The sequence below is a fragment of the Hyperolius riggenbachi genome, chromosome 4, assembly GCF_040937935.1.
Source record: "Hyperolius riggenbachi isolate aHypRig1 chromosome 4, aHypRig1.pri, whole genome shotgun sequence".
In the NCBI taxonomy this organism is placed as follows: domain Eukaryota; kingdom Metazoa; phylum Chordata; class Amphibia; order Anura; family Hyperoliidae; genus Hyperolius; species Hyperolius riggenbachi.
In genome coordinates this window covers 448,385,280-448,401,863 of record NC_090649.1, presented here as the reverse complement: position 1 = coordinate 448,401,863, position 16,584 = coordinate 448,385,280, and the positions used below count along the sequence as shown (strand labels likewise).

At 48.7% G+C, this 16,584-nt stretch overlaps 1 protein-coding gene across 1 annotated transcript in view; it reads right to left on the bottom strand.

The window, feature by feature from the left end:
* Window positions 1–16,584, bottom strand: part of GLP1R (glucagon like peptide 1 receptor) — a 293,472-nt gene that overhangs the window by 36,491 nt on the left and 240,397 nt on the right. Inside the window, exon 11 of the mRNA XM_068233438.1 lies at window positions 16,010–16,098. Within this exon, the coding sequence (XP_068089539.1) occupies window positions 16,010–16,098 (89 nt within the window). The remainder of the gene's footprint in view (window positions 1–16,009; window positions 16,099–16,584) is intronic.

Below are 16,584 nucleotides of genomic sequence, written 5' to 3'. Positions count from 1 at the left end.
CAGTGGTGACTGGTAATGGAGGGATGTGGTCAGTGGTGACTAATAGGGGAGGGATGTGGTCAATGGTGACTGGTAATGGAGGGATGTGGTCAGTGGTGACTGGTAAGAGAGGGATGTAGTCAGTGGTGACTTGTAAGGGGGGGGGGATGTGGTCAGTGGTTACTGGTAAGGGAGGGATGTGGTCAGTGGTGACTGGAGAGGTAGGGATGTGGTCAGTGGTGACTGGTAATGGAGGGATGTGGTCAGTGGTGACTGGTAAGAGAGGGATGTGGTCAGTGGTGACTGGTAAGGGGGGATGTGGTCAGTGGTGACTGGTAAGGGAGGGATGTGGTCAGTGGTGACTGGTAAGGGGGGGGGGATGTGGTCAGTGGTGACTGGTAAGAGAGGGATGTGGTCAGTGGTGACTGGTAATGGAGGGATGTGGTCAGTGGTGACTGGTAAGGGAGGGATGTCGTCAGTGGTAACTAATAAGGGAGGGGTGTGGTCAGTTCTGACTGGTAAGGGAGGGATGTGGCCAGTGGTGACTGATAGGGGAGGGATATAGTCAGAGGTGACTGGTAAGGGAGGGATAGAGTTAGAGATGATTGATGGGGGGGATGTGGTCAGCGGTGACTGGTAAGGGAGGGATGAGGCCAGTAGTTACTGATAGAGGAGGGGTATGGTCAGTGGAGGCTGATGGGGGAGGGATACAGTTAGAGGTGATTGGTAAGGAAGGAATGTGGTTAATGGTGACTGGTAAGGGAGGGATGTGGTCAATGGTGACTGGTAAGGGAGGAATGTGGTCAGTGGTGACTGGTAAGGGAGGGATGTGATCAATGGTGACTGGTAAGGGAGGGATATGGTCAGTGGTGACTGGTAAGGGAGGAATGTGGTCAGTGGTGACTGGTAAGGGAGGGATGTGGTCAGTGGTGACTGGTAAGGGAGGGATGTGATCAGTGGTGACTGGTAAGGGAGGGATATGGTCAGTGGTGACTGGTAAGGGAGGAATGTGGTTAGTGGTGACTGGTATGGGAGGGATGTGGTCAGTGGTAACTGGTAAGGGAGGGATGAAGCCAGTGGTTACTGATAGGGGAGGGGTATGGTCAGTGGAGGCTGATGGGGAAGGGATACAGTTAGAGATGATTGGTAAGGAAGGAATGTGGTTAATGGTGACTGGTAAGGGAGGGATGTGGTCAGTGGTGACTGGTGGGGGAGAGATGTGGTCAGTGGTGACTAAAAGGAGAGGGATCTGGCCAGTGGTAACTGGTAAGGGAGGGATGAAGCCAGTGGTTACTGATAGGGGAGGGGTATGGTCAGTGGAGGCTGATGGGGAAGGGATACAGTTAGAGATGATTGGTAAGGAAGGAATGTGGTTAATGGTGACTGGTAAGGAAGGGATGTGGTCAGTGGTGACTGGTGGGGGAGAGATGTGGTCAGTGGTGACTAAAAGGAGAGGGATCTGGCCAGTGGTGACTGGTAAGGAAGGGATGTGGTCAGTTGTGATTGGTAAGGGATGGATGTAGTCAGTGATGTTTGGTAAGGGAGGGATGTAGTCAACTGTGACTGGTAAGGGAGGAATGTGGTCAGTGGTGACTGGTAAGGGAGGGATGTGGTCAGTGGTGACTGGTAAGGGAGGGATGTGGTCAGTGGTGACTGGCAAGGGAGGGATGTGGTCATTGGTGATTGGTAAGGGAGGGATGTGGTCAGTGGTGACTGAAAGGGGAGGGATACGGTCAGTGGTGACTGGTAAGGGAGGGATGTGGTCAGTGATGTTTGGTAAGAGAGGGATGTAGTCAACTATGACTGGTAAGGGAGGGATGTGGTCAGTGGTGACTAGTAAGGGAGGAATGTGGTCAGTAGCAGTTAGGGGTAGATTTATCAAAACCAATACAAGGATGTTTAGAGCAAAACAGGTTCAAACATGAAACTAAGTCTGGCCTGTCAGAAACCTTCCTCTTGGCATCTGCTGCACTTTTGTTTCATATATGTTGCATATATTTGCATAAAAATTTGCATAAACTTGGAAAAAGTTGCATATCATTGATTATCCCTAATGACCACTGAAAAATTGAATGCGACCCCATTCCAACTTTTACCCCCTCCTGTATTTCTTTTGTCCTTCTATTTCATCCCTTCTCTCTACTAGTGGTATGGTTTATCACAATTACGTTTTGCGTAATTACGATTACGTCATATACAGCATATTACGTTTGTGAAACATAATTACGCTTGTAATGACACAATTACGTGTAATTTCCGTGTAATGCGGAAAATATTTGCATCAATTCTCCAGTGTACTGCACATGCACAGCTATTAGTTAAATAATCAATACAAAAAATGTGTTTGTATGCAAAAAAGAAAATTGCATTTATCAGCTAGTATACTGCATATGCGTGGCTATTAGTTAACTATCCGATGCGAAAAATGCGTTCGTGAGCGGAAAAAATATTTGCATCAACCAGTAAACTGCACACGCGCGGCTATTTAAAAATTGAATGCGAAGAATCCGTTAGTGTGCGTAAAATCGGTCTCGTATGAAATTACACGTAAATTACGCTAACGTGTAATTGCGGTTAGCAATTACGTTTGCAAGCAATTTTTTTTACACGTAATCCACAAATTTCGCATTGCGATTATGACGTGTGGTTGCAAATTACAATTCGTAATTATGCATAGGCGTAATTTCTGCCCACCATTACTCTATACTTCCCTTTCTTTCTCTGTCCTCTCTTTCCGCTATTTCAAACCTTCTCTCACCTCTTCCTAATTTCTCTCTCCTCTCTTCCCTCTCTCTTGTCCCTTCTCTCTCCTCTTCTGTATTTCTCTCTCCTCTCTTCCCTCTATCTCGTCCCTTCTCTCTCCTCTTCTGTATTTCTCTCGCCTCTCTTCCCTCTATCTCGTCCCTTCTCTCTCCTCTTCTGTATTTCTCTCTCCTCTCTTTCCTCTATCTCGTCCCTTCTCTCTCCTCTTCTGTATTTCTCTCCTCTCTTCCCTCTATCTCGTCCCTTCTTTCTCCTCTAATCTAATTTTCTCTCCTCGCTTCCCTCTTTTTTCACAAAACAGGTAAAAAGGGCATTAAAGGCTCCCTAGTAAAAAGGGCAGCAATGTCAATAGCCGCAATTATCGGCTATAAATGGTAATTTGGGTGGCGCCAACAATATACATGTATAGGGTTGTCTTCAGGGTTAGGCTTAGGCACGGTGGTGATGGGGGGGGGGAGTTCAGGTTAGACACCACTAGGGGTATCTATTTATAGGAGGCCCCCAGCACTACGCTTTCTGTGCCCCATCCCCTCTCTTTCCTTTGCCATTGAAATTGGTCGCATGTATTGACCAGACATGCTGCAAGATGGACATGGGCGTGGGCGTGCGTGACGTCGTGGTCGTTCTCACGTCCCGCTGGCAACCACGTGGGACAAGTGTATGAAAATAAAGCCAGCAACAGACATGTAAAGGTAAAGTATACTGCACCGGGCACCAGAGGGGTAACATTTTACATTGGGGGGACAGCACAGGGGACGACATGATTTCATGCTGAAATTAATCGGGAATCAGCCTGTGATGTATAAGCAGGCAACAGATCCCTCTCTGATCAGATTCTCTATCTGTCTCTTGGTCAATCTGATGTATGGGCACCTTAAGTGGTGACTGATACAGGAACCTGGGGGAGGGGCTCTCATGAGCAGGCCACACCCTCTGCACCCCCATATTTACCTTGCTGTCTCTTCCACGCCATCTCTTGTCTCTCGTCTCGCTCATGTCCCTCTGTTTTCTCTCTCCGTTCTTCCTCTACTGCCCCTCTCTATTTAATCTCTACGGTGGTATATGACCACTTCGCTAGGACAAAATGTGCATCTGATGCGCCACGCGCCAGAAATTAAACGTTTCCATTGTTCAGAGATCGAGTGAGATGTGTATCACTGCTACCAAAGTCCACCTGTATTTCACTGCCATTTGATGGAAGCACATAAGTCAGAAATAACGGCTGGAGTCCACAGAGCCTCCTCCTTCATCCAATCCCTGGGAGAGTCTTTCCACACAATGCCTCCTCAGCACCAGACATCTCCCGCCCACAATTCACGTCCGCCGCAGTGATCGGGGCTGTCTCGGCCTGCATACAGATGACAGCATTAGCTGGATAATTACAGCCCAATTTCTGCTACTCCTCTCATTTTATACTGATGATGGGCGAAACTAAGAAAACACTGCAAAGTTCCAATCACAAAAGTGAGATGGAGTAGGAATAGATAATGAGGAGAAAGCACTGGATCTATATCCAAGCAATTATCTATTTAACGGGCACAATGCTTACTGTGAAGAAAAATGGTGAAAGAAATAAAAAGCAAACAAAGTTTTTGTTTTTACTACCAAAAGCAGCAGAGGACTGAAACAGAAAGTTAAGGGTTAAAGAGGAACTTTTCTGAATATAACTTAAAGTGTAACTGTCAGGCATAAAATACAACATAAATTCTTTATTTTTATCTGGTAAACAAGTAATAGGGATGCTAACCAGGCAATATAAGTTAAAATCACTATTACTTTTCATGTTGATAAACGATCATTCCCCAGTTTACCTGACTCTTATTTGGTACACACAAAATTTGGTACACAAAAAGGAAGTTGCAGGGCATGCTGGGTTGTCCCTTTTTGCTTCTCTACTTCCCCTCAGACTTAACTAATGCATCCTGATTGGCTGTAGCCTCTTTCCCTCCTGTTTTCCCCTCCCACACTTCTGTGCCTCTCCGATTGGCCAATATTTGTCATGCTGAGACAATCCACTTTCTATAGTGGAGGGTGGGCAATGCATACACAATCAGGCAGAGTATAATAAGGGAGGAAATTACATCAGGATTGGCTTTAAATAGCCACAGGTATAATGGGAAATGCTAAGAAGGATTTTCTCTTTTTTTACTGTTGAAAACTCACTAAACTGAAAACGTGGACAGTGCAATACATATGTTATGTAAGTAGAGCAGGTAATTATCTTCTTATATATGTGTTTTTTTCAGAGATAGTATGGCCAGTGGTGCTCACCGCCAGGTCGTGATCACGCTTACGCGTGGATTCACGACCATTTTGACGCATTCCGCCTCGGACACGAAAATCCGTGAATAGATTTTCAACCACGAAAATCTACTTCGGCTTCGCGTGAATGCGGACAGAAATCCGCATTCACGCTCGTGAAACCCGGTGCTGAAGTCGTGGTTTGCGGAAATGCGTCAAACTATGCGGAAGTGACACATTGCAGGCCAATCAGAGTGCCCCAGCCAGGCCCTAGCAACCAATCACAGGAGGGGAGCTATGCCCTCCCCTCCTGAATATAAAGCGGCGGCCATGATGGAAAAGCTCTGTCCTTGCTAGACTGTGGTGCTGAGAGGATTATCTCCAGGCCATTGTTGTTTGAGCAAGTGCATTTATTGTGTTAAAAACAAAGCGTTTTTTTTGCTAACACTGCTCTTATACTGTACACAGTTAGCTAGTCAGTGAGTGATTGCTGTAGTTAGTTGTAGTCAGTGTAGTGTAGTGGGAGTGTGGGAGTCTAGTGAATATTTAACTGTGTGTAGTGCTGTGCAGGCAGGTTTAGTGCTGCAGTGTAGTGGGAGTGGGGATTATCTGTGTGTAGAGTGCAGGCAGGCAGGTTAGTGCAGCTGCAGTGTTCACTTGTATATTCCAGTGACAGTTATACACTTGTACTATTTGCAGGCAGCCAGTCACACCGCCGGCGCCGCCACTCTCTGCCAGCGCTGTTCATTCATTCTGTCAGTGACCTTGTGCCGTGCCCAGTGCCCACTGCTCGCTCGCTGGCATATGAGCATCTCATTACACAGTGTGACATCCTTGTGTGCCCACTGCATCCTTCAGTGACCTAGTTGTATATCCAGTGCCCACTGCTGTGCCCACTGCATCCTTCAGTGACCTTGTACTGTGGCCACTGCATCCTTCAGTGACCTAGTTGTATATCCAGTGGCCACTGCTGTGCCCACTGCATCCTTCAGTGACCTTGTACTGTGCCCACTGCATCCTTCAGTGACCTTGTACTGTGCCCACTGCATCCTTCAGTGACCTAGTTGTATATCCAGTGCCCAATGCATCTTTAAGTGACCTTGTACTGTGCCCACTGCATCCTTCAGTGACCTAGTTGTATATCCAGTGCCCACTGCTGTGCCCACTGTATCCTTCAGTGACCTTGTACTGTGGCCACTGCATCCTTCAGTGACCTAGTTGTATATCCAGTGCCCACTGCATCCTTCAGTGACCTTGTACTGTGGCCACTGCATCCTTCAGTGACCTAGTTGTATATCCAGTGCCCACTGCTGTGCCCACTGCATCCTTCAGTGACCTTGTACTGTGCCCACTGCATCCTTCAGTGACCTTGTACTGTGCCCACTGCATCCTTCAGTGACCTTGTACTGTGCCCACTGCATCCTTCAGTGACCTAGTTGTATATCCAGTGCCCACTGCTGTGCCCACTGCATCCTTCAGTGACCTTGTACTGTGGCCACTGCATCCTTCAGTGACCTAGTTGTATATCCAGTGCCCACTGCTGTGCCCACTGCATCCTTCAGTGACCTTGTACTGTGGCCACTGCATCCTTCAGTGACCTTGTACTGTGCCCACTGCATCCTTCAGTGACCTAGTTGTATATCCAGTGCCCACTGCTGTGCCCACTGCATCCTTCAGTGACCTTGTACTGTGGCCACTGCATCCTTCAGTGACCTTGTACTGTGCCCACTGCATCCAGTGATTCATTACTAGCAACATGTCTGGCAGGGTTTCGCGGGGTGAGAGGAAAGGGAGTTCAATTGCCTCAGCCACTTCTGGGACTGCTCCACGTCCAGGGAGAGGACGCCCAGCTGTACGTGGTCGTGATGCAGCAGAAAAGGGGGCAGCAAAGCCTGGGCCGAGTCAGCGGACGCCATTGTCCAAATATTTTAAAGTTTCTGGTCCCCGTGTGGTGGTTGAGCAAATGGAACCTGACGTACTCATGGACATCATGACTTCCTCCCAGACCTCTACTGTCAGGGGCGCCGCGAGGCATAAAGCGAACCAAGTGGTCGCTTGGGGCCTCACAATCTTAGGGGCCTCGGCGGCTCCGTGACGTCGGCGTGACGTCACTTTTTCCCCGCAGCCCCGCCGGGCTGGCACTGGCAGAGCAGAGCAGGGCTACAGGAAGATGGCCGCCGCCGAAGCCCTGCTCTGGAGACTATGTCTGATATCTGCTGAAAATGTGGCCCTAATTGCGATTGATTTCTGCTGAACTGTGCCCTAAATGCGTTTGATATCTGCTGAAAATGTGGCCCTAATTGCGATTGATTTCTGCTGAACTCTGCCCTAATTGCGTTTGATTTCTGCTGAAAATGTGCCCTAATTGCGTTTGATTTCGGCTGAAAATGTGCCCTAATTGCGTTTGATTTCTGCTGAAAATGTGCCCTAATTGCGTTTGATTTCTGCTGAACTGTGCCCTAATTGCGTTTGATATCTGCTGAAAATGTGGCCCTAATTGCGATTGATTTCTGCTGAACTGTGCCCTAAATGCGTTTGATATCTGCTGAAAATGTGGCCCTAATTGCGATTGATTTCTGCTGAACTGTGCCCTAATTGCGTTTGATATCTGCTGAAAATGTGGCCCTAATTGCGATTGATTTCTGCTGAACTCTGCCCTAATTGCGTTTGATTTCTGCTGAAAATGTGCCCTAATTGCGTTTGATTTCGGCTGAAAATGTGCCCTAATTGCATTTGATTTCTGCTGAAAATGTGCCCTAATTGCGTTTGATTTCTGCTGAAATGTGGCCCAAATTGCGTTTTTATTTTCTGGTGTCTGGGGTAACTGTTGCTGCATTTATTATTTAATGGTCATAGTTGGCTATATTTGCTGTGCTACGGTTAAGCTTCGCCCATACAATGTCATGGCCGCGCCAATCTTTCGGCGCGCTACGCGCGCCTCAATCACCCCAACATCCATTTTTTCCCCGCAAACAGCGCCGCCCCAATCCGCCCTCCTGCTCCACCCACATGTCATGGCCACGCCCACTTATGCGGGATAGCCACACCCATTTTTTCGCCGGATAGGGCCTCTTGCTACAGTCCGCTTGGGGCCACAAAAACCTTAGCTGCACCCCTGTCTACTGTGAGCACCACTCCAAGCAGTAGCAGCAGCAGCCAACATCCCACGCTTGTTGTGACATCCACCCCAGCACCCACTGGTCAGCAGCCCTCCCAGGATGACAGCGTTCTGTCCCTCAGTCCGGCATCTGGGAACCTGCTGATGCAAGAAGCTCAGGACTTACTGGGGACTGATGTGGCAGAGATTGAGATCGGGCCACAATCACAAGCGTTGTTGAGTTCTGGTGATGAAGAAGAGGGGTCTGTGTCTGGGGATGTAGGGACAGAAGAGGAGGCGGGGGAGTCAGAGGAAGAGCTGGATTATGATGATGCTGCTGATGATGACGACGTTGTGGACCCTAACTATGTGCAGCCTGCTGAGTCCGTGGAAGAATGGTCAGAGCAGGATGACGAGTCACCTCGGCCTAGGCAAGGATATCGCCATATGTCAGGCAGGGGCAGGGGCATCGGCAGCAGTGGGCGTGGAGGAAGTAGACAGGACACTGCTTCAGCCGGCACCACCACCATGCAACCCTCGGCAACTACTACCACACATTGCTCCGCTGCACCCTCTGCTAGTGGGGGCCGCAGTAAATTAAAGTCACCAGTGTGGGATTGCTTTGAGGAATGTACTGATGACAAAAGGTATGCGGTGTGCAGGTTATGCAGCAAAAGATTGAGCCGTGGGAAAAGTCTGAGCAAGATGGGTACCTCATCCCTCCAGGGCCACCTGAGAAGCCGCCACTGCCGCGAGTATGCGGACTTTAAGAGGAAGCAGGCACTGCTGGCAGGGGTTCCTGAGAGCAGAAGGCCCACCAGCGCAGCAGCATCCTCCCTCCCTCAGGGTCGTGAATCCCCCACAGCAGCAGCAGTAGTAGCACGCAAGCGCTCTTCCACCTCGGCTGCTCAGGACACAGACATTGAGGCTGGCAGCCAGTGTTCGTCTCTCTCCTCTGTCTCCCCTGCATCCCAGCGTCGTCAGACCCTGCTGAGCGAAACCTTTCAGGGTCTGACGAAGCCTCTGCCTCCAAGCCACAGGCGGATCCGCAAACTAAATGGATTGCTGGCCCGGGCCATGGCATCACAGCTGCTTCCCTACTCCCTGGTGTAGGAGGGGAGCGCCATGCGGACGCTGCTCCAATTTGGCATCCCCGAGTGGCAAGTCCCCAGTCGCCACTATTTCAGCAGGAGCGCGATCCCAGCACTCCACAAGTTTGCGGTGGAAAACGTGGCCCGTTCCCTGGACTACTCTGTGGGCAAGCGGGTCCACGTGACCATGGACTCGTGGAGTAGCAGATTTGGGACAGGTCGCTACCTGTCCTTTACGGCCCACTGGGTGACACTGATGGAAGGGAGGGAGGACAAGAGCGCATCAGCCCAGCTAGTGGTGCCACCACGCGGGATCAGGGGGGGATGCAGAAGGGTCCTGTCACGACACTCCCTCAGCACCCGGAAAGCAAGCCCGCCTCGGCAGCAGCAGCGCCAAGCCTCGGCACTGCCAAGCCCTTTTAAAATTGGTGACCCTGGGGAAGGAGAGGCTTACGGCCAACAACGTCCTGGCCGCCCTCAGGAAGCAGGAGCGGAGGTGGCTGACCCCCAGAGGCCTGGAAGTGGGGTATGTGGCAGCCGATAACGGGGCCAACCTGGTGGCAGCAGTGCAGCAGGGAAACCTCCAGCACATCCCCTGCTTGGCCCACGTGCTCAATCTTGTGGTGCAGCGCTTCTTGCGCACCTACCAGGGGATGAGCGAGCTGCTGCAGGATGCCCGGGCGGTGGTACGCTTTTTCCGCCTGTCAGCCACTGCCTCTGCATTCTTGTCCACCTTACAGCAGCAGTATGGAAGGCCACAACACCGGATGATCATCGACATGCCAGTTCGCTGGAATTCGACTCTGGCCATGTTGGAGCGGCTGTGTCAGCACAGGCTGGCTCTTAGGGCCTACATGCTAGACCCAAGTGTCCCCAGCAACCAGCAAGTCCCCATGATTACTGCCACTCAGTGGACACTGATGCAGCAAGTATGCCTGGTGCTGAGTCCCTTCCTGGAGGCAACCAAGATGGTCAGTGAGGAGCGGGCCTCTGTGTGCCAGTGGGTGCCCTTGGTTTGTCTACTGGAGCAGGCAATGGACAATTTAATTAAGCGTGGGGATGAAGCCCTGAGGCAGTTGGAAGAACAGGAGCAGATGGCAGCACAGTCCAGCTCAGAGGAGGGCTCACAGCAGGTAGTGGAAGAGTTGGAGGTCCCTAACCTGAATGAGGAGGAGGAGGAGGAGCAGAGTGCAGCAGGCGTTGTACGTGGATGGCGGTTTGAGGAGGACAACGACATGGCACAGGAAGAGGACAGGCATGCGTTATGGGACAATGGCGAGCACGAGGAAGATCTTGCTGGCAGGGCCCACTTGTTTCCCATGGCTGTGCACATGTTGCGCTGCCTTCGCAGGGACCCCCGGGTGATCCAGATGCGTTCAAGGGAGGACATCTGGATTACCTTGATGCTTGATCCCCGTCTGAAGGGGAAGCTGGGAGACTTAATGACGCCATCCACCACCGAGCAACGCACAAGGGAGTTGAAGGAGGCCCTTGTGCGCAGACTACTGGAAGCATTCCCCCAGCCTTCCACACCCACTGTAACTGCTCTGCCAAGCCAGCAAGAGGTGCCTGCCATTGCCACTAGCAGCACAACAACAACCACCAGCAGCAGCAACAGCAACTGGCGCCCCGGAGACCTGAAGAGCCTAAGCAAGAGCCTGTATGCAGTGCAGCAGCCCAGAACAGAGGTGCCCGCCACAGCATCCACCACCAACCAGCACAAGCAACGACTGACCACCATGGTGTCTGACTATATGGGGTCATCCAGCGGGCTCAATGACACCGACAGCCCCGTGGACCCCTTGGAGTACTGGGTCAAGAGACTGGACATCTGGAGCGAGCTTTCCCAGTACGCCCTGGAACTCCTATCCTGCCCTCCTTCCAGTGTCCTCTCAGAGAGATGCTTTAGTGCGGCCGGTGGCGTGGTCACAGAGAAGCGCTCTCGGCTCTCCCACGCCTCTGTGGACAAACTCACCTTCCTGAAAATCAACCAGGCTTGGGTGGAAGGTGAGTTCCTGGCCCCTATTGTCGGACACAGGGGGACATGAAGTGGCTGCTGCATGTGCTGTTGTTAACTATGCCTGCCTTTATAAAGACAGTTACTACCTGCCTAGTGCCTACCTTGGTTAATTTTTTGGTGTTATGGTACTACTACCAGTAAGTTGCCATGGTCCTCCTTCTGAGCTGCTGAACTGACCACCCGCTTTGTCCTCCTGACTCAGTCGCTACTACACTCTGCGTTCACACTGCCCGGGTCACCAGGTGCATTTAATTTTTTGGCCAGCACTATGACGCTGTGCTACTACTGCTGTGCTGCTGCTGCTGAACTGACCGCCCGCTTTGTCCTCCTGACTCAGTCGCTACTACACTCTGCGTTCACACTGCCCGGGTCACCGGGTGCATTTAATTTTTTGGCCAGCACTATGACGCTGTGCTACTACTGCTGTGCTGCTGCTGCTGAACTGACCGCCCGCTTTGTCCTCCTGACTCAGTCGCTACTACACTCTGCGTTCACACTGCCCGGGTCACCGGGTGCATTTAATTTTTTGGCCAGCACTATGACGCTGTGCTGCTACTACTACCACCAGTATGTTGCCGTGGTCCTTCTGTGCTGCTGAACTGACCGCCCGCATAGTCCTTCTCCTGACTCAGTCGCTACCACCACTGCACTCTGCGTTCACACTGCCCGTGTCCACTGACAATTCTGCTGCGATGTCATTGCTAATTGCTGCAAAAAAAACAAAACAAAAAATTACAAAAACCTCTCTGGAGCCTTTTTGCCGTCAGCCACTCATCCTCCTCCAGCGGTACCTTCGCCGCCAAGTGCCATTGGAACTCGCCTTCACCTCTTTGACTGCTTAACGCGTATATCCCTTTTTAAAACCACTTATTACCAATTAATAGCCCCATTTAAAGTGTTGATTTCACTTTAAAATCCATTTTCTCTAGAAAAAAAAAAAAATTGGAATTTTTTATGTTGAAGTTATGTTGCCCCTTATCACCTCGATAATCCATGCTATTTGGGGGACTGTAGCATGTATGGGGGCTTTGTTATTAACGTTAAAAGAAAATCCGCCTCCGGGCGGGAATCCACGCGTGATTACGCCATTCACGGCAGAAAATCCGCGTGGTTGCGTGGACGCGAACGAAAATCCGCATGCGGCGGGGCCGAATGCGGATTTTTTTTTGCAACCACGCGGATTTCCGAATTCGTGGATGAGGCACATCCGAGCATCCCTGAGTATGGCTGACAGCTTATCTTTAAAGGAAACCTGAGATGTAATAATATAAATGTTTGATACATACCTGGGGCTTACTCCATCCCCCTCCGCACCGATCGCTCCAACGCCATCCTCTTCCGCCTCTTTGTTTGCCCAGTAGAAGCCCTGTTACTTTGGCCAGTCGGTGTGTTCTGCGCATGTGCGCCCAGGCCTCGTGCCCCACTGCGCTCCTGCCTCCCGTGGCCTGGAGCACTCTGTGTCTGCGCAGTACTACTGCACAGGCGCAGAACGCCCCCAGCCACAGGGTGCGGGTGGACTGCGCCTGCACCAACTGGCCAAGTTAATGGGGCTTCTACCAGGCAAACAAGGAAGGAGAGGAAGCCGGTGTGGGAGCGATTGGTGTGGAGGGGAATGGAGTGAACCCCAGGTATGTATAAAACTTTTATATTACTACATCTCAGGTACATTATAACCACTTCAGCCTACAGTGTTGTTCACCCTTATGCATCCGAGCAACTTTCACCTCCCATTAATTCACCAATAACTTTATGACTACTTATCACAATAAATTGATCTATATCTTGTTTTTTTCCGCCACTAATTAGGCTTTCTTTGGGTGGTACATTTTGCTAAGAATTGTTTTTTTCTAAATCCGTTTTAACAGGAAGATTAAGAAAGAAATGGAAAAAATTCATTATTTCTCAGTTTTTGGTCATTATAGTTTAAAATTAATACAATAAAAACTCATGTATTCTTTTGCCCATTTGTCTCGGTTGTTACACCATTTAAATTATGTCCCTATCACAATTTATGGCGCTGATATTTTATTTAGAAATAAAGGTGCATTTTTTCAATTTGCATCCATCACTATTTACAAGCTTAAAATTTTAAAAAATAGAATAATATACTTTCTTGACATTCATATTTAAAAAGTTCAAAACCTTAGGTAACTATTTGTTTGTTGTTTTGTTTTTGTTTGTTTTTTTAATTGTAATTTTTTTTAATTTATTTGGGTCATTTTTGGTGTGGGAGGTAAACAGCTAATTTTAAATGTAATATAATGTAATTATTTAATAAAAAATGTATGTGGGTGTAGTTTACTATTTGGCCACAAGATGGCCGCAGTCAAAAAAGTCCTAGAAGCAAACGATCATGCTTCCAGGAACTAGAAAGAGGATAGAAAACTTTTTATTTTGCAGAAAGATCGCGGTCTCTGATAAGAGACTGTCGGTTTTTCTGCGGGGGACTTAGAACGGTGGATGGGAACTATATTCCCATTCACTGATTGGGGGGGCTAACGGCAGGCGTCCACAGCGCACGTGATCGCGGGCCTCAGGCAGCAGGAGCTGCACAATCTGGACGGATAAATCCGGAACGGATGGCAGAGGGGAGATTGGCACCCTGCAGTTATATATATTTTTATACGCTGTGTCTACTGAGGGTCCCTGTAACAAGGGCCCTTATGTGAGTATCTGTTTACATTTTTATATGAATAAAAGTGCTTGTTTTAAATGAATACGGAGAGCACTTAGATTTTTGTTTTGCTTTATGACATTATATCCTCATATGCGGAGAACATCTTCAGAGGAGTAATATCAGAAGCATTTGGGATCGCAGGACGTGGAAGTCACAGATCGGTGGGGATATTGACCACACACACACTCAGACCTTATAATTTGGGTCTTACAGGAAGCTGGTAAGCCTGCACTGTGAGGGGTGTTGGTGGTGGATCCCTGAATTAAGAGACCTTGCAGCGCTGAAGTTTTGGGGATACATGTTATTATGAAGTCAATCTGAAGGACTTTTTAACTTCTGGGCAGCTCATGGAATTTTTATAACTTTTTGTTTTATCTTTTTGTATGAGAGTTGATAGGTGGCGTGTTGATAGGTGGCGGCGGTGTGAGCCCCAGCCCGTTATTAAACGGGTTAAGGTGCCTAGTTCATTTATAAAAGATTAGTCAGTATTTGCCCATGGTAAAACTTTCCTCACCCTGATTTACAATCTTAAAATTTATCACATGTGGCGATATACTGCTAGCAGGTGATCTCTGCAGAATGTTTGTTTGTTGTGTGTTCCGAAGTGAGGAGAAACAATGCCTGCTCTCCCAGCGTGCACTGGGCAGTTAAGGCTGCATAACTAAATAAGTATCACTCGGAGGGGGCGGGGTTGCATAGCAATATACAGCTATATAGTGATATCGGAAAGTGTTTTTGAATGTAAAAAACAGAATAGTCAATGTAAAATTAGGTATACCGAATAATGTAGCACATTCTACTATATGTGGTTACGGAGCCTCTTTAAAGCCCTTTTCTACTAGAAAAACGTGATGGCAAATGCATTGTGTGCAATCACATTTATTGTATATTATCCTGAGACCCATCTGTGTACGGCGTGATTGCAGTGCATTTGCAATTTGCACAAGGATAAAAAAAAAGAGAGAAGGGAAATATTTTGATTTGCCAAATCACAGAAAAATTGCATAGCGGCATAGGAACTCAATCACATGAAAAATTCAGCAGGACAGTGAGCGGATTCAGGAAAAAAAGATCACATTAAAGGATACCTTTGTGCTCATTTATTAAATAAAATATATTTCAAAATGATTGACGCCCTGTGTGTGTGTGTGTGGGGGGGGGGGGGGGGAGTGCGCATAGGCTTACTGCACCTCCCGTGGCCCGGCGTCTGCCTCGGTTTGCCTGCTATCCTTGCTGTTCTCTATTTCCTGGTTGGCGTGGTCAGCGCTCTTTCACTTTGCGCTGTGCAGAATGTCCTATTGAGCTGCCTTGACGGCACTTACTAGTGGAGCCAGGCTTGGATTTACATCACAGGAGCCTATAGGCACCCTAGACTTCACCCTCCATGAACCTTCAAACCGCCGCTGAACCACTCTGCAAGTGTGCTGTCTGGCTCCGCTGTCCCTTCTCCCTTACTTCCCTTGCCCATCATAGGTAGCTATAGGTGTCGCTTAGCATTAGGTTGCCAGAAGTACCCTCAGTATTCAGCAGCCAGAGGTGCCCCCAAGTATTAAGTAGCTAGAGGTAGCTCAGTATTAAGTAGCTAGTGGTGCCCCCAACTGAAGGGAGATCTCGTCAGTGGAATGCAGAAAGCTGGTTGAGTAACCTCTCATTTAGACTCTGCTCAGGACTCTGCATAGGGAAGGTGGGAGGTACTAGAGAAGGGGAGTGGGCCACCTTTCCATCATCGGTCATCTGAAGGCATGTGCCTATAGTGCCTTATGTTAAATCCGGCCCTGAGTGGAGCACGTCTGGTATGTCATCACACTGATGTGCGCGCTTACAGTATACTGGTACCCAGCTAGCGAGGTTACAGGAAGCCCAATAGGACATACTGCGCATGCGCAGCACAGTATGTCCAGGTCAAATGAGGCCGACCAGGAAATAGAGAATGGCAGTAAAAGACAGTGGGCCATGTGTGTGCGCACCTCCCAAAACACACACACAGGGCGTCATTTTGAAATTTAAATGAGAGCTAAGGTATCCTTTAATGGAAACATTTGCTGTGGTTTCCATTAGTTTTCTGGTATCTAGCAGTTTTGTATCCACAAGCAATCAGAATGCCGGCATCTGCTGATGGTAATGGCAAGTAGTGACCTCACCTGCACTTTGTGTCCGTTCTGCACATCAGGTTGGCCTGCAGCTTGGATATGATGATGCAGATGACCCGGATGAAGATCACAAAATTCACCTGCAGGGCGACAAAGTTCAGGCATTACATTTAGAAATCTATTACAATAATTAATCTGTCCACAAAATCCAGGGATCTGTTCGTGAATCATCTCCATAAAAGATGGCAGCCTCTTATAGGTATTAATTCATAAGTGTATCAATTTTCTCACTTCACTTATTTTTTTACAATATCTATAAAATAACTTTTTAGAATGTTCCAAAATTAAACAGAAAAATACACTCACTCTCAAAATATATGTTGTTCCTGATTGAATTAACCTCAATACAGTAGAGAGCCGATTAATCGGAACTCAACTAACCTTCAGTCTTAAAGAGACTCCGTAACAAAAATTGCATCGTGTTTTTTATCATCCTACAAGTTCCAAAAGCTATTCTAATGTGTTCTGGCTTACTGCAGCACGTTCTACTATCACCATCTCTGTAATAAATCAATGTATCTTTCCCCTGTCAGACTTGTCGGCCAGTGTCTGGAAGGCTGCCAAGT